The 25,287-nt window shown below is 38.7% G+C and overlaps 1 protein-coding gene across 1 annotated transcript in view; it reads left to right on the forward strand.

Moving 5' to 3' along the window:
• The window catches only part of KIF14 (kinesin family member 14), a 53,383-nt gene extending 34,681 nt beyond the window's left edge, over positions 1-18,702 (forward strand). Inside the window, exons 22-29 of the mRNA XM_047076710.1 lie at positions 1,928-2,022; positions 5,422-5,646; positions 6,127-6,311; positions 9,137-9,295; positions 9,877-9,999; positions 13,731-13,805; positions 16,126-16,264; positions 16,635-18,702. Of these exons, the coding sequence (XP_046932666.1) occupies positions 1,928-2,022; positions 5,422-5,646; positions 6,127-6,311; positions 9,137-9,295; positions 9,877-9,999; positions 13,731-13,805; positions 16,126-16,264; positions 16,635-17,014 (1,381 nt within the window). The 3' untranslated portion in view covers positions 17,015-18,702. The remainder of the gene's footprint in view (positions 1-1,927; positions 2,023-5,421; positions 5,647-6,126; positions 6,312-9,136; positions 9,296-9,876; positions 10,000-13,730; positions 13,806-16,125; positions 16,265-16,634) is intronic.
• Positions 18,703-25,287: the final 6,585 nt, after the last annotated feature.

Consider the following 25,287-nt stretch of genomic DNA (forward strand, 5'->3'; position numbering starts at 1 on the left):
AAAAAAATGAATTGCTCTTGGTCAGAGACCTTGTATATGAAGTTTCAGCCTTGTAAGAATGTTTATGACAGAATTGCAAACTCTGAGAATGCCTCCAGGTAATGGAAACACTGACAGATTCTTAATTATGGAACTGCTACCCGGCCACAATACGCACAGCTGTTCTGCAATAAAATAGACTGGTTTGGCTGCCTATAAATTTTGATATGTATTGTGGACAGTTAAAAGTAAAATTTCCCCTGAGGTTAAGTGAAAATTCTGTGAAAAGAACGTAACAAGCATTTTATTTGTGTTTAAACATTGTTTAACCACGATAGTGTTAAAAGAGTAAGTTTTCCTAGTTTAGACTTAGTGTTATAATATACCCTTTCCTTTCGTCCCTAAGTACAAAAAACTGTTACTTTTGAGAATTGACATTTCCTCTCCCTCTTACCAGTCATACTGAGAGATGATTTTTCCTCACCCTGTTATCGTTATATTTCTGTGTTTTTCTTGTAGGAATTCATGGGGAAAAATTAAATTTGAAACATTTAGAGGACTACAGATAGAACGCGTTTTTGTTTAACGGTCTTTTCAACAAACAGCATTTTTCTTTGAGGGGCCGATGGTAATAGAGAGTTCTGTCAGAAAAGAGACTTCAAAGGATCCCCTAGATTTAGATCCAGGTCACCGTCACCGCTCGTGTCTTCAGGGATGTAATGAGGGCTGGAGTTGGAGTTTAGAAAATTGATAGATGAATGGCAATCTGGAAGTAGGCTGCCTTTTCCAGTAGCAGTTAGGAAGAATGAATAACAGCTAGACAGCCAGTCATACTCAAGGGAGAAATCTGAGTGGTTTTATGGGCTGTGGGAAAAGAGGCAGCCAAAAGAGCGATTAAGGATAGAGTCATTCTCTCCATTTGTGCTATTGCTACACTTCACAGGTATTATGCTTTTCCCACTGTGTAGCAAATACTTACTTGAATGTTTATTCAAGTGTTTAGAATCCTTCCCAGGATGTTCTCAGGATAAAATCCAAGCTTCCTTAATTGGCATCCGAGATCAGCCTCAAGCTGGCCCCCACACACCTCCCAGCCTCATCCCTTGCTACTCTTTCACATCTTAGACTGCGGTCCTTCCGAACCTCTTGCTTGTCTCTTTGCACGCGCAGTACTTTTCTCTCATCGCCGCGTCTTCCCGCATCCTGGCGCCCGTGTCTGAATACTCTTCCTTCTTTCTCAAGCCTGCCTCCTCATTTGGCTAACTCCTGTGCATCCTTCAGTGTCACTGTTCCCAGAGGCCCTCCTGACTCCTTGGGCCAGGTTGAGTTCTCCAGAATCTACCATGGCATGCTCTGCTCTCATGAAACATCACTTTATTGTAATTATTTGCCTAATTTCTCTTTTGTTACAGAAAAGGAGCCCAGAAACCATGTTTGCTTGTTTAACCACAGTATCTAGAGCCTGTAAATAGTAATACTCTTCAAATATCAAGCAAATATTGTTTAATTAATAACTAACTGTATGCTTAGAATAATACCTCTAAATACTAAAGTTCGTGCTCAGTAAACCAAATGAACTATTTCTTGATGAAAAGGTTTCCATGGAAAAGACACACGTGCATACCCAATTTCTTTAGAGAATTAAGAATATTCTTGGGGTGCCCAAGTGGCTCAGTCGGTTGAATGTCTGACTCTTGATCTTGGCTCAGGTCATGACCTTGCGGTTTGTGGGATTGAGCCCCACATCAGGCTCTGCACTGACAGCACAGAACCTGCTTGGGATTCTCTTTCTCCCCCTCTCTCTGCCTCTCCCTCTCTCTCTCTCTCTCTCAAAATAAATAAACTTTAAAAAAAAAATCTGTTCCTTTTTTTTTTAAAAAAAGAATATTATTAATATTATTACTCCATGTAGTATATAACTACTAATTTTATGGTTTATCTTTTTTAGGAGCAAAAGTTTGATGAAGAACAGGAGAATTTCTGGTTGTTTACATGATATACAAGCCTACCCAATTCAGAATTTGCATTCTTCCCATTCATCAGGTATTTTTTCATCAAATTTTCTTATATCCTGAGAAAAGCATCAAGTCCTGGCTCAGTCACTACCTTGTGTCATGTTCTTATTGCAAATCATTTCATCCAAACTTTGACTTTTTTTGCAAAGTGAAGAGGGTGGGCTGGGTGTCCCTTTCCATGTCTAAAATTCTGTGCTCAGAGCCTTTTAATAGAGTGCCTAATTCAAATGTGGAAGGAAAGTTTAAGAGAAAAAATTACAGGAATTTTTCCAGCAAATAATTATTTTATGTGAATATGGATGACAGTATTAATTTTCCTATAGAAGGGGGACACCCTGTAAATTTGCATGTCTAACTACCTGTAAGAGTTGAAATTACTACCAGGTAGTAGGGGCTATACAGCAATAAAAGAGAAAAACGCCTACTTCACTCAACAACCTGGATGAATCCCAAAAACGTTCCATTGAGTGAAAGAAACCAGAAAACAAAAAGTACATACTGTATGATTATATTTCTGTGAAGCTCAGGAACAGGCACAACTGATGTATGGTGACAGAAGCCAGAGCAGTTCGGAAGAGAATAATGGCTCCAGAGGGAACCTACTGGAATGTGCTTGTGGAAACCTTGCACACATTGATCTAAGAGGGGGCGCGCACATATGTGAAAGCAATAAGCTGTATACTTAAGACGTGCACACTTTACAGAGGATAAACTATACCTTAGGAAACAAAAAGTTTTAAAGTTGCTGTATAAGTTAATAATCTGTGTGATAAGGGCACTAATGGGATACAAGTAGTCGTAAAAGAAATTATATTTCATCTTGACTTTAAAATAGAGAAATTTAGTTTCTTTCTTTTTAAACCTAAAATTACTTTTTAGGAAGATAATTATCTTAATACTTATTTAATCTAAGGGAAACAAAATAAGCTGTAGGCTTTTTGTTTACCAGCACAATAAAAGGTTATGTATCTGTGGTATCGTTATTTATTCAGTATTATTTGAGAGTAAGAGGTTTTACAAAAGTAGTTTTTCCAGATGAATTAAAGCTGCCTTTTTAAGGGCCATATTTAAAAATTAAGTAAAATACAAAAGGTCTTTGCTTGTTTGCAGTTTTCAAAGAGGGAAACAGAAACCTCCATCTGCATTTAGTATGGACTCGTCTGGGCTGCAGGTTCTGGAGGGTGCACTTTTCAGCTCTGGGAAGTTGAGCAAATGTCTTAACTTCTCACCTTAAGGGCCATATATTTATATTTTTTTAATGAAAAAAAAATTAAAGTTTATTTATTTATTTTGAGAGAGGGAGCGTGCACGCCGGCAAGTGGAGTAGGAGCAGAGAGAATCTCAAGCAGGCTCTGTATTGTCAGCAGAGTTCAATGTGGGGCTTGAACTCACAAACTGTGAATCCATGACCTGAGCCCAAATCAAGAGTAGGGCGCTTAACTGACTGAGCCTCCCAGGCACCCGGGGCCATATTTTTAAACTAGAGTTTTGCAAGGCTTTGTAAAATGTTGATGCTGGATTTTATCTATTTATTATTTATTTTATTTTTAAAAATTATTTATATATTTTATTTTACTTTTATTTTATTTTATTTTATTTTATTTTATTTTATTTTATTTTATTTTAATTTTTTAAAATGTTTTATTTATTTTTGAGACAGAGAGAGAGACAGCATGAGCAGGGGAGGGGCAGAGAAAGAGGGAGACACAGAACCAGAAGCAGGCTCCAGGCTCCGAGCTGTCAGCACAGAGCCCGACGCGGGGCTGGAAACCATGAGCTGTGAGATCATGACCTGAGCCGAAGTCGGACGCTCAACCGACTGAGCCACCCAGGCGCCCCTATTAATTTATTTAAAGACAGGAAACAAACCATAAGAGACTCTTTTTAGCCAGTTAAAAAAATTTTTTTAAATGTTTATTTATTTTTGAGAGAGCTGGAGAGGCAGATTGTGAGTGGGAGGGGCAGACAGAGACACAGAATCTGAAGCAGGCTCTAGGCTTTGAGCTGTCAGCACAGAGCCCCAAACGGGGCTCAAACTTGCAGACTGTGGGATCATGACCTGAGCCAAAGTTGGATGCTTAACTGACTGTGCCACCCAGGCTCCCTGCTACTGTTATGTTTTGTTTTGTTTTAATATTTATTTATTTATTTATTTATTTATTTCAAGAGAGAGCATGCAAGCATGAGGTGGGATGTGTGGGGGAGGGACAGAGGAAGAGGGAGAGAGAATCCCATGCAGGCTCTGTGTTGTCAGTGCATGTAGCTTTCTATCAACCATGAGATCATGACCTGAGCCCAAATCAAGTGTTGGACACTTAACCAACTGAGCCACCCAGGTGCCCTGATGCTGGATTTTAGAATGCATTAACATCATTACCTTCTTAAACAGAGAATATATTGGTAACTATTTATGATGACTAGATTATAATCATTATTATCATGATATTATTACCCTGCAATGTAGAGCTTTTTCTCTTCCCAAATCAAATTCATCTTTGGTCTAGACTCTTTTTTTTTTTTTAAATACTTTTGTTTTGTTTTGTTTTGTTTTTTAAGTAAACTCTACCCCCAACATGGGGCTGATCCCGAGATCAGGATTCTTATGCTCTGCTGACCGAGCCAGCTACATGCCCTGTTCTAGACTCTTAATAGTCCCCATCCTTTGCCCTCATTTTACCTTCCTTTTAGTTTGCTGTTTGTATTGCCTATGAACTGTATCAAAAAAATAATCTTATTTATTAAATGAGAATCATTATACTCATGAGTTAGCATTCTAGTATAAAGTTATTTCCAGAGGCTCCAATTGAGCTCTTTCAAGCTTTTCCATTTACTTCTGGTTTGGATAGTGCTTAGAAAATTATGGTGAAAGTCTGTCTCCCAGAGATGTGATATATTAACTGTAGATAATTGGCTTTAGCCTATTTTGATTATAGTATACTTAGCGATGGAACTATTAAAAGTAGAGCTATTGAGACATTCCTCTTAATATAGTTTCCTTTATTATTGCCTATGTTTCCAGCTTATGAATTAAATTAACTTTACATTATGATATTTATATTTATTATTTTTATATTATTTTATTTCATGTAACTGCCATTGTTTCCACCAATTCACTGTTTCTTAGGTGTTCCCAAAAAGTAAATAAAGAAGGAGATTGGACCAGTGGTTATTTAGTTTATTTGAATTGTCTGTTATTTATATTGTTGAACTACTAACCTATGGATTGATGCCATTGAAAGATTAATTGACTTCCTTTATGGACTTGTGTTTTCACTTTGGCATATAGAAGTAAGGGTGTATTGAAATAAGAACAGCCTGCTTTGAAATTAGTGACGAATGAGTCCATAATATGCTTGCATTAATGTATTTGTTGGAAAGTGTTGTGCCTGAAAAGTAGGCTTAACATGGCTATTTTCTGCCAATATAGGCTTACTGGAGAAATCGAGCACCATTTCCCCAAGTTCAGCAGAATCTTTTCTTCCTGGAATTTGCAAAGAATTGATTGGGTCATCGTTAGATTTTCTTGGACAGAGTTATGATGAAGAAAAAAGCATGGCAGACAGCCTGATTAATAATTTTCTTAAAATTTATCATGGGCTATTTGCCATTTCCAAAGCTCATGAAGAACAAGATGAAGAAAGTCAAGATAACTGTAAGCAACCTTACTGCTTTTATTAACTTACATGAATGACTATTTTCTGCACATTACATTTGCTTTTGAATGACTGCCACATTTGGCATGCATTTTCTGACTATGGTAAAATGTTTCTTAAACATTTTAAATCCTAACCTTAACCCTAACCTGAATCCTAGACTAGAATAATCTTTTTTTTTTTTTAATAAATTTTTCTTTTAAATGTTTATTTATTTTTGAGAGAGATGGAGACAGAATGAGAGTGGGTTAGGGGCAGAAAGAGAGGGAGACACAGTATCCGAAGCAGGCTCCTGGCTCCGAGCTGTCAGCATAGAGCCTGACACGGGGCTCGAACTCACCGAGCTGTGAGATCATGACCTAAGTCAAAGCGTCCGAAGTCGGATGCTCAATTGACTGAGCCACCCAGGTGCCCCTAGACTAGAATAATCTTTTATTTGGAGATTATTTCTTCCAATAATTTTCCTTCTTCTTTCGAAGTGTTCTCTTCCGATCGAGCAACCCAGTCACTTACTATCCAGGTCACATGTGCTTTTGAGCAGCTTGTGGTTCTAATCAAACACTGGCTGGATGATATTCTACCTTGTACCAGCACAGCAAAACTTGAAGATGAACTGAGACAAGAGGTCAAAAAACTAGGAGGCTACTTACAGTTATTTTTGCAGGTAAGTTGATTTGCTGATTGTCGTTTGAAGAAGTCATTTATTCAGCAAGTATTTATTGACCTTCTACTGTCTGCATCTTCCCTAAAATTAGATCTGTAGGATTTTCAGAAGTGATTTCTGTTTTGCAATTCTGAAAGTGTGGTTTTCTATGATTGTTTATTATTTATTGCCTCCGGGCCAGGCACTGAGAATTCTCAGTGATTGACAAATATTAACTCATTCAATTCTCTTAACAACTTTAGAAGTAGGTACTTTTCTTAATCACCATCTTATAAATGAAGAAATGGAGGCACAGGATATGTAGTCTTTCCTGTTTTATAACCAGTAGCATATTATACTATGCTAGTCCTCAATAATGGCTATTGGGAAGAAAGGTGGAGTCTTGCTTTGGTTATATATGGGGTATCAACTTGTGCTGAATGAGTCGAGTCACAAGCCCACTGGTATATGGTCAAGAAAAGTAATTTTTTTTTTCCTGTTTACCTTATATCAAGTGAGATTAGGCATGGCTGTGAAGAAAGATAAAAGTTTCTTGGCTGTCACATAAAATCTGGAAGGAGGCATGGTGGCTCTGTTCCACACCTTAAGAGCTAAGCTCCTTCTAATGTACCCTCTGCCAAGCCTAATGCATGCCCTTTATTTCATGGTCCACCCTAGTGGTGGAGCTCTGTCTGAATTCAGTGCAGCAGGATGAAAGAAGTGACAAAGAAGGGAAAGGCCAAATGGGCCTTCTTTTAAGGGTAGGTTCTAGAAATTTCCATATGACATTTCTCTTTATAAATCTTTGGCCAGGACTTCATTACATGACCACATCTAGCCACAAGTCTTATTGGGAAGTTATTTTTTATTCTGGACAGCTGTGTACCTAGTGAAAAATCAAGAGTTCTATTACCATGGAAGAAGTAGAGAATTTGATACTGGTTAATACCTAGTCATCTGCCATATCAGTGAACTCTTCCTTAAGAATTCCTTGACTGTCTGAGGGAAGTAGTTATGAAAATACCAAAGGGGATAGGTTTCACTTTTTAAAATGGTTAACTTGGCTTCTTGACAAAATGTTCTAGAATATTTGAACAAATCTTAAGTTATAGCGCCCACCAAGAGACTTTCTACATTCTACTATTGTAGTAGAAGGTTAGTTGTATCAAATATTTCCTGAGTGGGCTATTTATTTATTGATAGGATTTGGAAATGTTTATTTGGTTGAGTAATCTAGTCAAATTGAAATCAAATGTTTATTTTTAATTATCCAGTATTCTTCCCTAGGAGGTCTTTCTGGGTCTCCCCATGACTTGGTTAGACATTTCTCTTATTTGTTTTTCTGTTAGGCCTGTACTTCACCTGTTATGCCCTTTAATATATCATATTTACAGGCCTGCATACCTCATTGGGCAGAGTAAGCTTTGGGTAGTTAGAGGGACAGTGGGTCTTTTTTCACAAGGACTCATCATATGATAGCTGCTTGTTTGGATACTTGTTATTGAGGTAATGAAAAATTCACACTGGATGAAGGATCACTTGGGATATAAGTGGTGAGGAAACAGAATGACCCTAAGACAGACAGGTGGACTGCAAACAGGTGTGGGTGAAGTATTAGGTGAAGAAGATGCTCTGAGCACAGGGCCATGAAGATGAAAGGGAACACTGGCCAGAGAGCAAAGCTGGGGAGCCAAAACCTGAGGATCTGACTTATGCTTGAGCCTGGAAAAGGAAGGTAGCAGAGGGGTGGTCTGTGGTGGAAAAGAGAGTTTGAGATATACTTAGTTGGCTCTTAGGTTTGAGAGGCAGTTCAGGAACAGAAAAAAACAAAACAAAACAAAAAAACCACTATTGGCATTTGGAAAACCAGTGTTTGAACCCATGCTGAATTAGTTCTGTGTCCTTGGGCAAGCTGCTTCACTTTTTGAGTCTCCCATTTTGTCACCGGGAAAATAAAAATAAGGCCTGTCTGGCAAGATTGCCATGAGGATCAGATGGATGGATGTGATAAGAAGGTACCTATTAGAGCAACTGGTGTATAGTTTCTTTCCTTCTTTTCATTCTCTGGAAAGACCACTCTGAACTTAGGGGTTGCGGTCTATAGCTCTATGGGAAATGTTTTATAGGAATTGAGGATGGAGAGAACAGGTGACCTGGAGGGGAAGTTAGACGGAGCTCAGGAGACACTTGCGTTATGTTGGCACAACTGAATTTAGTGATTACACTTACTAGCTAAGTATGGTGTGAGAAGTCTTACCTTTTAGCAGTATTATAAGCATGTCCCAGAAAGCAGGCCAAGAGAAGTATTTTGAAGAGAATCACTGTAGTTGGCAGGTAACAGAAAGAAAAGTTCGGGGAACACCTCCTCGTTGGGCATGTGCACTCTGGTGCAGGAGAAGCCTTTTGTTTGGAGGGTGGTCTTCTCCCCCTTTTCCTTCCCTTTCTTCTTCCTTCTCCCCTGATAAAAGAAAATATCTTTGCCCACCATCTGTCAGATGGCTCCCGGGACAGGAAAAGTTCAAAGGCAAAAGCGCCATGGTTTTGTTCCTTCTTGGGGGGTGGGGGACTTTCACTTATCACTTCTTTCTTATATTAGTTAACTGCATGCTTGTCTTATGTCTCCTATTAGTGTGTAAGGTCTTTGAGGGTAGAGACTATATCCTAGTCATTTTATCCTCGTTAGGAGCTATAGGGTTGCATGTTTTCTGGCTCTGACTGAGATTTTTATGAAGCATAGTCACCATATCAATGAATGCAGAATTTGTTTTTTTCAAATTGCTTTTCTTGTCTTTACCACCCTGTGTAATCTCATGTATCTTATGTACTGGTCCATTTTTATTTTATAGGGATGCTGTTCAGATATCTCATCAATGGTAAAAGAAGCTCAAAACAAAATTATCCAAATTGTACAACAAGCGGTGAAGTATGTGGGACAGTTAGCAGTTCTTAAAGGGAGCGAGCTACATTTTCTGGAAAACAGTAGCAATAAGGCTACCAGTGTTCAGGTAATTTGGTAATATTAGTTTTGAAAGACTTCATCTGAGGGAACAGTAGACTCCTGATAATAGTATCACTAAACATGATAAGTTGTTTTTATTTGAAAATAGCTCATACTTTTAATAGTTTAGCAATATAATTTAAAACGGTTTCAATCTAAGTTGGCTAAATGTACTGGATAATTCTGAAATCCTCATTTTACTTTTTGGATCTTTGCTTTCATGATAGCCACCTAACTTAGCCAATGAACATATGAAGAACTCTATAATTCTAGAAAATTTGTACTTGCTTGCTTTAAGTATTCATGCCATTGAAAACATAGTAATAGAATGTTACTGTGTTCTAGGAATGTATTGTCCTGCCTAAGATGACAGACATTCTTTATAGCACATTATATGTGGAATGCTAAATTACAGGTTTGCTACCTTTCTTATAGACTGTTAGATCTTATTCCAGCTTTAGTTGAATTTAATAAACTTGGAACTTATTATAATCCTACAATAAGCAGAAAATAAAATTAGTTGTTTGATAATTTTTTTAAAAATGTAAAACCTGAGTTTTCCAATTAATGCTTAAAAACTTTTTCTAGGAGGATTTCATGGATGCTCTTTGTGATGGTGTAGGCTTAGGAGTGAAGATTCTATTAGATTCTGGACTAGAAAAAGCAAAAGAACTTCAGCATGGACTCTTAAGGCAGTGTACCCAAAATGAGGTAAGAGGAATGAAAGAATATTCTACATAGTACCAGATGGTCTGTAAAGGTGATTTAAAAAAATTAGTTCTGGGGCATCTGGGTGGCTCAGTTGGTTAAGTGTTTGACTTCAGCTCAGGTCATGATCTCACGGTTTGTGAGTTCGAGCTCCACGTCGAGCTCTGTGCTGACAGCTCAGAGCCTGGAGCCTGCTTCCGATTCTGTGTCTCCCTCTCTCTCTGCCCCTCCCCCACTTGCACTCTGTCTCTCTGTCCCTCAAAAAATGAATAAACACCAAAAAATTTTTTAAAAATTAGTTCAATAAATTGGATTCTTATGTATTTATATATTTTAATTTGTGTTGAATAATTATTTTATTGAAAAGGCTGATGCTATCATTATGTCGTGGTGATATCTTCCCAAGTTACTCTTGAGTTACTGCAGCCTCTGTTGTATAATTTTGTCAGTTGTTATCCATGAAAATTCAGCCTGTGGATATACTCCAGAGCAGAATGGAGTGTGGCGCTGACACCTAGTGTTCACTTTCTGCTTGTCTTTCTTCTTGCTCTTTGGTTAGGTCTCTACTTGTCCACTTAAGAATAGAAACTACCCGGGCACCTGGGTGGCTCAGTCGGTTGAGCGTCCGACTTCGGCTCAGGTCATGATCTCGCAGTTGACGAGTTGGAGCCCCGCGTCGGGCTCCATGCTGACAGCTCAGAGCCTGGAGCCTGCTTCCGATTTGGTGTCTCCCTCTCTCTCTGCCTCTCCCCTGCTCATGCTCTGTCTCTGTCTCAAAAATAAAGATAAACATTAAAAAAAAAAAAAGAATAGAAACTACCATTTATTGATCCAATATTTTAAACTAAATATTTTGACAGAGGCGTTCACCTCTGTTATTTCATATTAAGACACAGAACCAACAGAGATTTGAGTGACTTCCTAAAATATGCTTCCTCCCCACCTCCTCCAGCTAACTAACATGGAAGCATAAAAGCAATGCTGTCTTAGAGGTGGCACTGTGGTTAAAACCTGTCTCTTATTCTCCAGCAATCATTCATCAAGTCAGTGCTCTGACTCTGTTTCCTCACGTGTCCTATGTAATAATACCTATGTCCTAGGTTGTGACATTATTTATTAAATTTATTAAGTCACTTGTTAAATCATCTCTCAGTGACAATTACAGGACTGGTGCTTTATGTGTAATAGTGGTGAACCTCCCCACTTGCAAGGTAGGAATTACTCGTCTTCCTATGCGTTTCACTGAGCTGGAGAACCTTGTCCAGTCTCGAGCCAGGGTTTTATATTCTACCCACCTGACTCCGAAGCTCAGAACGCTAACTAAATATGTTTTGTAAGCCATTGTTCAGGCACTAATTTTCTTCACTGAGAGTTACTAGTAATGAATTGGGGATTCAGAAGGTAAGTTCAAATCTTACCACAGTGAGTTTCAGAGACGTGTCTGTTCAGCAGTCACATTGTAACAACTTCTTGTTAAAACCATCTCTGCCCATTCCCTTTCTCTTTCTGGAGTCAGTCAGCTGGGATGGAGCTCCCTGGGGATGTTTTGGTTCCTGAGATCATCGCCCTTAGGAGGGATATCATTTACATACATATTGATTTACCTAGGGAAGTAAATCCGGCGGATGACTGTTAGCTTCCACCCCTCTGGCTAGTTGTTTCCAGGAAGGCATAGAGTAAGTTAATTTTTTTTTTTCATTAATGTATGTCTAGCTTATCTTTCTGGGGGAAAACTTTCCATATAAGCCAGAGGGGATCTCCATTCCTTTCCTCAGACTAAAGGGCTTTATAGATTAATCACTGTCTGAACCGTCTCAGAACTGGAGAAAGACTCTGAACATTAAGTTGCTCTCCCACTTCCTGTGTAGCTTTGAGTTGCTTGCCTGAGCCCTACTTGTTCATTTAAAATGTGAAGATGATCATAGGTACTTCGTAAAATTGTTCTGAGGATTATGTGCCAGGCAAGTCAGGTTCCTCAGCTTGCTTGGTCTTGTTCTCTGTGGATATTTGCCTCTCTCACTTTGTGCTTTTATTTTGTTTTTAAAATAAAAACTCATTCAAAAGGAGCTCATTTTGTCACTAGATCAAGATATCTGGGTCTAATCATATTGTAGGAGACATGAGGCTGATTTCAGTTCTACAATGCAACTTTGAAGAAAGTGGACTCCTACTGGCCACTGCTGACATCTTCAGCTTGGTTTTGCTCAGCAGCACATTTATCACTGAAACACTATCACTGTTTGCAGGTTGAATGTCTGCTGGCAGTAAGTGCAAGAGGTTATAGAATAAGTTAATGAAAAGCAGACATGAAGTAATGCATGTGAATGTGCGTAGCAAGTAGCAAAGCAGGGTGTGGATGTTAGCTTTGCTATTGTTTTGAGGAAATAAACAGCAAATGAGTCAGGCCCATCTTGCATAAAATTCATATTATCTGCATTTCATGCAGACCTCTACCTCCCTTCCTCTCATTTTCTCTCTGTGGTATGCCACAGCTATTTATTTAGTCATGGTGGGGTTTTAGCTTATCGTATTCTTAGAAGTTAAAACGCAAGAACCTATGGAAGGAAAGCAAAGAATCTGAAGAAATAGAAAATAGGCTCAAACATAAGGCATAGGAGTTATAATTGTAAAGCTGGAGTCAAGGGGAAAAAAGATTTTTTTTTTTAACCAGATACAGGAAATCTAAGACCTAGGGAAGAGCTGTGTGGGTAAAGCCAATTAAATTCTTAAAATAGAATCCCCTGGCAGAAATTAAGTGAGAAGACACCTTAGGGGGCAGCATTGAGCAGCACAAAAGCAAAGGCTTAGAATTTACACTGGGGTTCCGGCCCTGGCTCTGAGTCGTAGGAGCACAGGATCTGTTTTCTTATTTGTAAAAGGAGGACAATTGCATATGCAGCATAGGGCTGTAATGGAGAAGCAAATAATAAAACATGTAAGTGAAATAACTTGGACACAGGAAGACAAGTATTATATGATCTCATTTATATGTGGAATCTAAAAATAAAGCTTAAATCATAGAAACAGAGAACAGACTAGCGGTTACCAGTCAGAGGGTGGGGATGGGTGAAATGGGTGCAGGTGGTCCAAAAGTACCAACTTCCAGTTATAAGGTAAGTCCTGGGGATGTAAAATGCAGCACAGTGACTATAGTTAGCAGTACTACTCTATTGTGTATTTGAATGTTGCTAAGAGAATAGATGTTAAAAGTTCTCATCACAAGAAAAAGGATTGTAACTATATGAGGTAATGAATGTTAACTAAACTCACTATGGTGGTCATTTTGCAGTATACTGGATCATGTTATACACCTTAAACTAATCCAATGTTAGTTGTCAAATATATTTTAATAAAACTGGGGAAATGTATTTGTAGTTCTGAGAGCATAATATTTGCTTTATATTAGTTATCTCATACTCTTCCAAGGGAAGTCTTGGAAATTTCCTTCCTATAAATATTTAAATATAAGGCAAAATGCTATTATTATAACAAACATCAGAGGGTATCTATATTTAATATAGAATCAATATGCAATTTATTTTGAAAGAAATTTTGCTCACATGATTTAGGTACCCCAGTTGTTTAATTATAGTCCCAATAAAAGAACTTGAGTCTTTTGTCTTCATAGATGAAAATTCTTCCCTATGGGACAAATTCTTGTCCCATAGAATTCTAGGATTTCTAAACTTCTAAATAATTATTTGTATAATAAAATATGTTAACATTCTCTATAGGTTACCAAACAGATGAAAGCTAATGCCATGGGATTGATTGGATCTCTTGAAAACATCTTTGCTGAGTGGAAAACAGTAAGAGAAGCTTTAAATTGTTTTGGTGTTTACTTTTCCTTGGTGTATTTTATCATTTCATTTGGTTTAAGTGTAGATATGATATGTTTATTTAGGTTTTTTTTTAATTTTTTTTTAATGTTTATTTATTTTTGAGAGAGAGAGAGAGAGACAGAGTGTGAGCGGGGGAGGGGCAGAGAGAGAGGGAGACGTAGAATCTGAAGCAGGTTCCAGGCTCTGAGCCGTCAGCACAGAGCCTGATGCGGGGCTCGAGCTCACGGACCATGAGATCATGACCTGAGCTGAAGTCAGATGCTCAACCAACTGAGCCACCCAGGTGCCCCTATTTCTGTTTTTATCCTTAGCCAGATAATTCCTTTGTGCATGTTTAGTTGAAGCACGTACAGTAGCTCCCTAGCTACTTCCTCTTGGATGTCATAACTTATTTGTTTTAGTAATACATAAGATATTGTATAGAAATTGATTAATATTGATGTATTTTATCTATTTCTAAGTTTAGTAACTGTCAGCTTTTGCTGCGATAGTCATTGGCTGAAAAATTGTGTTTAATAGGGGCGCCTGGGTGGCTCAGCAGGTTAAGCATCCAATTCTTGATTTTGGCTCAGGTCATGATCTCATGGTTCCTGAGACCTAATGAGCCCCTGTCAGGCTCCAGGCTGATAGCACAGAGCTTGCTTGGGATTCTCATTCTCCCTCCCTTTCTGTCCCTCCCCCCATCCTTCTCTCTCTCTCTCTCTCTCTCTCTCTCTCTCTCTCTCAAAATAAATAAACTTTAAAAAATTTTGTTTATGGGAATGCAAGCTGGTGCAGCCACTCTGGAAAACAGTATGGAGGTTCCTCAAAAAACTAAAAATTGAGAACTACCCTACAACCCAGCAATTGCACTACTAGGTATTTATCCACGGGATACAGGCGTGCTGTTTCGAAGGGACACATGCACCCCCATGTTTATAGCAGCACTATCCACAATAGCCAAAGTATGGAAAGAGCCCAAATGTCCATCAATGGATGAACGGATAAAGAAGATGTGTTATATATATGCAGCGGAGTATTACTCGGCAATCAAAAAGGATGAAATCTTGCCATTTGCAACGACATGGATGGAACTGGAGGGTATCATGCTACGCGAAATTAGAGAAAGACAAACATCATATGACTTCACTCATAGGAGGACTTTAAGAGACAAAACAGATGAACATAAGGGAAGGGAAGCAAAAATGACATAAAAACAGGGAGGGGGACAAAACAGAAGAGACTCATAAATATGGAGAACAAACTGAAGGTTACTGGAGGGGTTGTGGGAAGGGGGATGGTCTAAATGGGTAAGGGGCACTAAGGAATCTACTCCTGAAATCATTGTTGCACTATATGCTAACTAATTTGGATGTAAATTTTAAAAAATAAAAAATAAAATTAAAAAAATAAAGAAAAACAATAAAGTACATTAAAGGTTAGAAAAATGTGTTTAATAATATGCTTAAAGATTTTAAAATATAGGTGAATTAGACAAATTATTTTATTTTCATATGACAAGTAAATAGAAAAATATAAACTAAGTATATAATCAATGTGTTAAAAAGGAGGGAAATATCTATGTCCTAAAAATTTTTACTTAAATAAAAATAAATAGGAGATACTAAGTTGAACTCTAAAAAATTAAATAAATTTATCGTTTATGATATCGGGTAATAAAGGGTACTAAGGTTTTATTTCATTCCCATGTAATAGAATGACTGGATTTTGATTTAAAATTAATTTAAAATTCTTGGGGTACCTGGGTGGCCCATTCGGTAGGGCATGTGACTTGATCTCAGTGTCACGAGTTCAAGCCCTACATTGGGTGTAGAGCTTACTTAAAAAAAACTTTTTTTTGTGGAGGATACCTGGGTGGCTCAGTTGGTTAGGTGTCTGACTTCTGCTCAGGCCATGATCTCTTGGTTTGTGAGTTCAACCCTGCATCAGGCTCTGTGCTGATGGCTCAGAGCCCAGAAGCCTGCTTTGGATTCTGTTTCCTTCTTTCTCTGCCCCTCCCCCATTCATGCTCTGTCTCTGTCTGTCTCTCTCTCTCTCAAAAAAAATAAAAATAAAAATAATTTAAAAACCAACTTTTTTTTAATTAAAAAAATAAAATTCTTATTTCTTTTGAAAACAGTAATTATTAATATTGTATTTGGTCTTGCTTGTGGAAACAGAATTAAGCATTCGTGAGGAAAGTAACTCTTTCTTGAACATAAGATTCTGGTGATTAAAATCATATTGACTAAGCTTTACTGTCATGTTGTCTATCGTGTGGTTTTAAAAATATCAATTTTATTTACAGAAAAGTTTCAGAAGCGAACTACAACAAGAAAATTCTGGATACCAAGATTTGAAGAAGATGGTTAATCTTGCTCCAAAATTCTTGAAGTTAAAACATTGCTTAGAGCAAACTATCCAAATTATTATTTCTGCACTGAGAGGTATATGCTCCAGATGGAATTTGTAATTAATCAAAATTTTATAGTATAAAGACTCTCAGACATCTGTTCTTTTAATTTCTAGTTTAATTCATTAATCCAAGTGTAATTAATGCTACTTCCTTGACATTAATTACCAGTATAGGAACTTGAATGGTTGCATTCCCACTTAATATATATAAGTACACTGCCTAAATAATTAGGTCCTAAAAAACCAGGTGCTTAGTTAGCAGATAAACTGAGTAATCTTAAGTAGTTTAGATTTGTCTTGATAGGGTGACTTTGACCTAAAAGATATTTACAGTCATATAACAGTAATAAATACATGATAAAAAATGAAAAGGTTAATTAACTTTTTCTTTTCCTTGCATAGGATGCCACAGTGACAAAAATCTTCTCAAGAATTGTGTTGAAAGTCTGTGCAACTTGACCAAGGATTTTCATGATGACTTCAGCATTCACTCTGCTTCTCTTGACAGCTGTGAGAAGAGAATGCCTCAGGGCAGCCACAGGGGGCTAGAGTCTCTAGTCAAGTCACTCCTCTTCTGTTTTGAATCTGAAGAAAGTCCTAATTTGTTGAAACCCTGGGAAACTTGTAATCAGAATACCGGAGAAGAAGGACAACAATCTAAATCAAGCAGGACTGACTCCGTGAGGAATAAAGGTGTACCAAAGCGTGTCTATGAACTCCATGGCTCATACCCAGCAGTGGCGTCAGAGGAAAGCACACCCAGTAGGATTCAGTGGGTATGAATTCTGCTACGTAGACACTTTACGCCCATCCATCCAAGAGAGAGAACACTGGGCAGGCAATTTTCCTCACATAGAATATGAAAAGCAGGAAACCAGCATAAATGTTTCAAAGAAGTGCATGTGTGTTGGTGGTCTTCCACTGGGCAGGGACAGCATAAGCAGCGTGGAATCCTGATTTCAGAACGTGCATTCAGAAGTTTCTGAGACAATCTCGAATAGACATTTTCTGTATTGGAACATGGTGGCAATAGAATGAAATAAGGAGTTTGAAAACAAGTGAATGGTCTCTTCTCCAAGTTCTCATTGCCTTGAATTTTAAGTGTTTGTTTTTAATATTGATATACTATTTCTGGTTGGTTCTTTAGCTTGTTTGTAAATGGTTACTATAGTTATTATAAGTTATTTTCTCATGAGTGGGAAACATGTGAACAATCAGCTACCTTTGTGCCTGTGCCTTCTCTCCTCTGCAAGTAGCTACAATGAGGTTTGTGGTCAAGTTGGCAATGTGTTTAACTAGGGCAACTTAACTTACATTGTTAAATCTAAAACTCTTTTCTTGAAAGGTTAACTGGTTGCCATTTTGAATAGTGTGTTCAAGGCATAGTTTCCTTTTCTTTCCAAATTATAAGTAGCTACCTAAATATAGTATGATTATATATTAATATGACTTGCTGGCATAATAATTCACTATGTTATCTCTGTTCCATAATGAGGGCTGTATGAATATAATTTAAAAACCTATTAAATATTGACAGAATCACACTTACTGAATGGGGTTAGGAAATCAGAGGCTGGACCTTTCCTTGATAATGCTTGTTTTGTTAAATACGTAATGAAAGAGTTTGTACATGATTTGGTAAAGATGAAAGATCTTTATTATATCTCACAGCTTAAAACACTTTTGATTTGCAATCAAGTAATAAAGAGAATATTCTACTTTTGGGATCTTTCATTAAGGAACTGACTTGAGGTTTTTGACCACACACATATGTGTAATTTGGAAAGATACCTAATAGTTCTGCTTAGATGATAACGAGTAGTTCCTTGAGAATAATTCTTGTAAATAACCTGATTCTTGCATTTGCCCTTTTCACTTGCAGGTACCACTTGCACATTTGACACGACTAGTGAAAATCAGATGTTAATACCATAAGTAAATTTGATCATTTCTTTGTTAGGGAGAGACTGTAAATAAATACCGGTTATCGTAGCCAGAACAATGTTAATAAACCATGTGCTGTGTTGCCAGGTGCTTTCAAATGGTGCAGAGTAGCAAATTTTGCTTTCATTTTCTTTTTTTTTTTCCTTCTATTTTTGGCATTTGAGCTTGCATTCTTTCTGAAGTTCTAAACATACTTTTCATAGTCAATGCTCTGCCAAGTAGCACTTTTGCGAATAAGTTTTGTAAAGTTTATCGCTTAGATGTACATTAAAGAACTTTTCTTGAAGGTTGTACTTCTTTGAAGAATTTTCTAAAGTATCAGTACAGTAGCTTTCATCTTAATGTTTGGTACTTTATCTTTACCCTCTGCTTTCTAAACTCATAAGTTCATTGGTCAGAAATCTGTTAGTGTTGTAAAATTTTGCATATGTATATATATATATATTTATACTTTCAAGTAAATTGTTATGCAGTATTTGAATGAATGATAAAATGTATATTTGCTATAGAATCATGTGCACTGATAAGAATGTTATAAAGAGAATGCCTTTAATAAATCTTGTTGGCTTCAGAATTATCTCTTGGCCTAAGGTATTTTTAGTCTACTGGTTTTCTTCATTTACTTTATTTCTGACTCAAAATTGCTATAATAGCTCTGCCTTGATAATAGTTATACTAGTTACCTAATAGTTTTATTTGTAACTGTGATAATATTTATACTGGTATCTCAAATCAAACAATTAGGAAATACTAAATAATATTAGGACAACTACTTGGATTTTTTTTTTTTTTTTTTTTTTTTTTTGACATTGCTCTGCCTCTTTGCAGTTGGTTGTCTGGAATAGATTTATCCCCATGTGCTGTAGTGGAAAGAGCATGAGCTTTGGAGTTTGACACATTTTTCATTCATTTAGAGTATGAATCCCAACAAGGCTATTTAGTAACTGTATGACCTTAGACAAGTTGCTTGCTCTCTTCTTACCCATTTCCTCATTTGCAGCAAGAAAAGTATTACCCCTCCTCATAGCCTACCTGAGCATTAAATGAGAAAAATGTAGGAGTAAGTCCTGGCATGTAGTGGATTGTTAATAAATGTTAGTGTCTGTCCCTCCTTCCATTACTAGCAACTAAGCCCTTGTCATGATGCATACAGGATCACGTGTGGTGCAAGCCTATGCCACTTGCAATATTCCGCCCATGTACTGAGTTGTACTCCAATGCTTTAAACATGGCATACTTGAAAACAGATCTGCCATTAGGTTCTGTGATAATGAAAGGACTAAACAAGATCTCGCCAGCCTTCAGGAAGGTAGAGTAGGACATAAGTGTGCCCTTCATGAGGTCCTTCTGAAATTTTTAGCAAAATATTGTTTAGTTAACTAATTAGCCTTTTAATTTTTTTAATGTTTATTTTTGAGAAGGAGGGGAAGGGCAGAAAGAGAGGGGGACAGATCCGAAGCAGGCTCTGCACTGACAGCAGTGACGCTGATGCGGGGCTCGAATTCACAAACCATGAGATCGTGACCCAAGCCGAAGTTGGGCTCCCAAATGACAGCCACCCCGGTGCCCTGGGAATTAGCAGTTTTAAATTTGCAGTGCCTAACTATGTGCCGATAATGATTTTATGGCTTTATCGAATATGGAAAGTAAGAATTCATTTATCACAGAGGAGGGGGAAAGGTGTCAGTGTGGTTCAGTTAAGAGAAGGTTGATCTGGGGGCGCCTGGGTGGCTCAGTCAGTTAAGCGGCCGACTTCAGCTCAGGTCATGATCTCGCGGTCCGTGAGTTCGAGCCCCGCGTTGGGCTCTGTGCTGACAGTGCAGAGCCTGGAGCCTGTTTCAGATTCTGTGTCTCCCTCTCTCTGACCCTCCCCTGTCCATGCTCTGTCTCAGCTGTCTCAAAAATAAATAAACGTTAAAAAAAATTAAAAAAGAAAATAAAAGAGAAGGTTGATGTGTTCAGCTTCTTGTGGGTGATTCAGCAGGGAAGCTTGCACTCTGGAGTGTGCAAGTTACAGTCATTGTAGGATATAATCAAGACTGGATTTTCTCATCTTTCTTCCTTTAGCCATTATTGGTTTATGGGCTTTTTAGAAGAGGAGTATGGGCATTTAGTTTAATATCATGTGATAACCAGGTTCATTCCACTTATTCCAATAATTATTTATTTAAAGCCAGCCATACTTCTAGTGCAAAGTCATAGAAACGTGAAAAAAAGCTTAGATTGCCTCAAATCCGGGACTTGTGAAAGACCCAGTTTGTTGGATCCCCAGTTGTTCACAACATTATGCCTTCTCATCAGTGCAGAAGACGTCAACACACTAATGTCGAAGCACATGAGAACCACCAGAGCACCACTGATTGATGCAAGAAAGGATTCAGGAGGACACCATTTTGGTTAAGCACCTGGCTATTCACATTTCTTATCACTGAATCCCCCTGAAATCAGATGCTTATAGATTTTTAAGAATATAAGAGGAAATTGAGTCTTTTCTGGGAACGAGTCATGCTTTTGTTTCTCTGGCTAATTTTTGGTGTAAATGTCTGAATTTGTCTACACCATTAAGCATCTGCCCTGCCTCATTTTCAAGATGAACAGATTGAGCTGTCCACTAAAAAGATGGGGAATCTCTGAAATTTTGAAAATAGATATCACTTCTTTTGACTTTTCTCTGTCTTTTAAGCCCTCCATTTTGGATGCTGGGCTGTGAATTCACGGTTTCCCTTTCCTTCTCTTTCAGCAACTCCATTGCTGGCCGCCCCCCCCCCAACCCCCCACTTCCTGAAACTGCTGTAAGGTTGTTGGTCATCTTGTTTTTTTTTTTTTAATATTTATTTATTTTTGGGGGAGAATGCAAGTGGGGGAGGGACAGAAAGAGGGGGACAGAGCATCTAAAGTGCGCTCTTTGCTGACAGGCTGGCATTAGCGAGCTCAATGTGGGACTCAAACTCACAAACCGCGAGATCATGACCTGAGCCGAAGTCACACGCTCCACTGACTGAGCCACCCAGGCGCCCCACATTGGCCGTCTTCTAACTGCAAAGCCCAAAGCAATTTTTCAGTCTTCATCTTACTTGGTTGCTCCCTCTCTTTAGAAATTCTTTCCTTCTGTGTCCCCTGTAACAGAAAATTCTGGCTTCTACCTCTTGGATTGGTTTTTCCTTTTTTTTCATCTCCATGTATTTCTCATTCTTCACCTATTCTTTTTTTTTAAATTAATTAATTAATTAATTAATTTTTAAATTTACATCCAAGTTAGCATGTAGTGAAACAATGATTTCAGGAGTAGATTCCTTGATGCCCCTCCCCCATTTAGCCCATCCCCCCTCCCACAATGCCTCCAGTAACCCTCAGTTTGTTCTCCATATTTACGAGTCTCTTCTGTTTTGTCCCCTCCCTGTTTTTATATGATTTTTATTTCCCTTCCCTTATGTTCATCTGTTTTGTCTCTAAAAGTCCTCATATGAGTGAAGTCATATGATTTTTGTCTTTCTCTGACTAATTTCATTTAGCATAATACCCTCTAGTTCCAACCATGTAGTTGCAAATGGCAAGATTTCATTCTTTTCACTTGCCAAGTAATACTCTGTTGTATATATATACCACATCTTCTTTATCCATTCATCCATCAATGGACATTTGGGCTCTTTCCATACGTATTTTGGCTATTGTTGATAATGCTGCTATAAACATGGGGGTGTATGTGCCCCTTCGAAACAGCATACCTGTGTCCCTTGGATAAATACCTAGTAGTGCAATTGCTGGCTCATAGGGTAGTTCTAAATTTTTAGTTTTTTGAGGAACCTCCATACTGTTTTCCAGAATGGCAGCACCAGTTTGCGTTCCCACCAACACTGCAAAAGAGATCCCCTTTCTCTGCATTCTCGCCAACATCTGTTGTTGCCTGAGGTAGAAGGTATACAGTGAGCATAAGGTTTTGTCCTAGATGACTTAGTGGATGGTGGTGCTTTCCACTAAGATGAGGAATATAGGAAGAATTAGATCTAAAAGGGTGAGGGGGATGAGGTAATTTTTTAGATACATAAAAATTTTTTAAATAATTTTTCTTTTTTTTAAATGCTTATTTATTTTTTGAGAGAGAGACAGAGACAGAGCACGAGCAGGAGAGAGGCAGAGAGAGAGGCAGACAGAATCCGAAGCAGACTCCAGGTTCTGAGTTATCAACACAGAGCCCAACGCGGGGCTCGAACCCACGGACCATGAGATCATGACCTGAGCCAAAGTTGGACGCTTAATCGACTGAGCCACCCAGGCGCCCCTAGATACATTTAAATTTAAGGGGGCTGTAGTACTACTGGGTAGACTCGCTGAGTAAGAGTGCTCAAGGGAAAGAGATGTTAATTTGGGAGTATCAGCTCATACATGGTGGTTAAAACTGCTCGAGTCAATGAAATCAATCAATAATAGTGTCTGACTTTTCTCCAGTTAAGTGCTGTAGCTGTATTGCCTGTTAACCCTCACTTCCAGGACTCTGTCAGGTAGGTACTGTTCTTATCATCATTTCACAAATGAGTAACTGATTTCTAGCCCAACATGGTAGTTTTACTTGTCCTTGGACTTCGTATAAATGGAATCACACAGTGTGTGTGTGTGTGTGTGTGTGTGTGTGTGTGTGTGTGTGTTTGGTTTCTTTCACTCAGCAAAATGTTTTGCACTTCCTCCAGGCTGGAATGTGACTCAGCCCTTCAGCCCTTCAGCTCAGGAGTGTCGAATGGATTAGCCCTTCACCTGTTGATGGACACGGGAGTTCTTTCCAGTCTGGCTATTTGCCCACATGGATCTCCTATTTTTCTATATTTCAGTGTGGGACTTTGCTCAAGCTCTAATTTTAGGATTGAAAGGGGTTCTTCTTGCATCTTATCCTTCCAGACTTTAAGTCATTTCCATTAATGTCTCCACTAGGCCTCCCCTGTCAGCAGGATCGAGGCTTCCCATGTCCCTGTTGTGTTTTCTACTCGTGCCTCCACACATCCCCTTCCTTCTGTGCCACTCCTGGGCCCACTGACTTCCTGCCCAGAACCCACAGCCCCTGCAAGCACTCAGGACACTATCTTCTGTACCTTCCAGGCAACATCCCCAGAGGACAAACCCTGAGGGGTCTTAGATAAACCTAACCTATTTACTACTCAAGAACAGAGAAGGAAGAAAGACTTCTTAAAGCTCCTAGACGTGAGTTCATATTCTTTCCCTGCTTCTCTGGAACAAAGCCCCTTCCCCACCACATAATTGAGGACAGAAGTTGGTTCAAGTGAATAATGAAGTCACTTAAGAATGGCAGAAGAAAATTATCTCAAGCCTAGTCTAGGGCACAACTTTTTCCATATGATTCACAACCACCTTCTGGGAAGGGATTAGCATTCCTGATAAAGTGCTTGAAGAATGTGTGCTAGAACAAAATGAGATTATAAACTTCTGGGAAGCTAGGGTTACTCAGCTGACTCACTAACCGAATCCTCTTTAAAGAGACTTTTTTTTTTTTTTTAAACCAGTAATTCTTTAACCATTCTCTTCCCTATGAAATTTCTCCACCAAAAAGGTCTCTTGGCACGGACTTGCTCGAAGGCCTCTTCCCTGGTAGCAACTTTGAAATCAAACTCTGACATGTGCTTATCATCCATCTGGGACGTCGCTTTGACATTGTGAGAGGATTCTGGACGGTCATTTGGGTAACGCTGAAGTTGACATAAGTCACTTTTCATAGATTTAAGCATTTAACAATTTTTTTCAAATACTTCCTTGCCTTCACTCTTTAAAAGGTGAATATATGAGTTTGGGGAGAAGCTAAAAAAGAACACATGAGAAGCTGGAGAACACAGGGCTAGGGCCTTGGCTGCCCAAACAGCTAGGAGGAAAGACAGAAAAAGGCAGAGGGTAAAAACTAACACCTCAATCTTAAAAATACCCACAAAGAGAGGGCGGCGGGGGGTGGGGGTGGGGTGGGTAGCCTGGAGTGGCACCCCTGTGGAACAATAGGCCTGCCAGACCCTTTACTATATGACTCTGGGCAAGACCCTCCCCCCCCCCGTGCCTCAGTTTCCTCATCACACCCACAGATAATAACACCTCCTCCCAGGGGCTGTTGTGAGATTAGTTGAAATTGTTAGGCCAGGGCCTGGTACATGGGTTTCAGTGAGAAGCGGTTATTATTAGTGTCATTATTATGAACGCATTAATATTATCTACCCAATTTCCACCCTCAGGCCTGGGATGGGCTCTTTGCCTCCCTGATGGCACCTCCTCACAGCCTCTGGTGACTTATTAGTCTGGCTTTGTCTGCAAAGTGCAATGGTCATTGTTTCTTCTTAGAAGTCACTGGACACACCAACATGTTAGACGTTTCCCTTCTGGCCATGGTTTCAGATTCTAACAAATAGAATCACAGCCAACGCCTCCCGTGAGCTTGTACTCTAACCTTAGTGAGTAAGGACGTTGCACTCAGTGCCTCACAAGCATGATCGTATTTCGTGTTCAAAGTAACAAATAATGTACCGTTATTGCCACCACTTTAAGGGTAACAAAATTAAGGTCCAGAGATGTTCAGTAACCAGCACAAGATCACACAGCTGGAGGAGGCACAAGTCCTGGAATTCTAGATTCCTGATTACTAAAGCCTCTATTCTTTGCCACTGCCTTACGCTGTTCCAGTTGGCCATTTGTGTTCAAGTCTGGCTCCTGTACCCTCACTCCTACGCCAATTACATGTTAGAGGCAAGAGTACTGTTTTGCAGAATCCTTAAAATAATACGAGAGTCCTGCACTAGTTTGAAATTTTGCACATATAGAGATCTCCGTTCTTTTCATTTCCCTCAGGTTCTATTTCCTCCCTAGCCACACCCCCAGTTTATCATCAGGCTAGGGGATTGAGAAATGTGAAGAATGCATCCCCATTGCCAAGTTCACATGGGTCTGGCATATGGGACCTGAAACTTGTCAAAAGCATAAGCACTCAGGTCATATCCACACAGCTTAGATTTTGGGAAATTCCACCTGAAGTAAACTAAAGCGTGCTAGACATCAAGGGAAATTTACAGCAGAGCAACCCAAGCTCTTTATAACCCATGTGCAAATCAGCAAGGAGTTTCAGAGTTAT

Source organism: Lynx rufus, unplaced genomic scaffold, assembly GCF_022079265.1.
Source record: "Lynx rufus isolate CCGP_SWC_20201006 ecotype Redwood Valley unplaced genomic scaffold, mLynRuf1.p SCAF_15, whole genome shotgun sequence".
Lineage (NCBI taxonomy): Eukaryota > Metazoa > Chordata > Mammalia > Carnivora > Felidae > Lynx > Lynx rufus.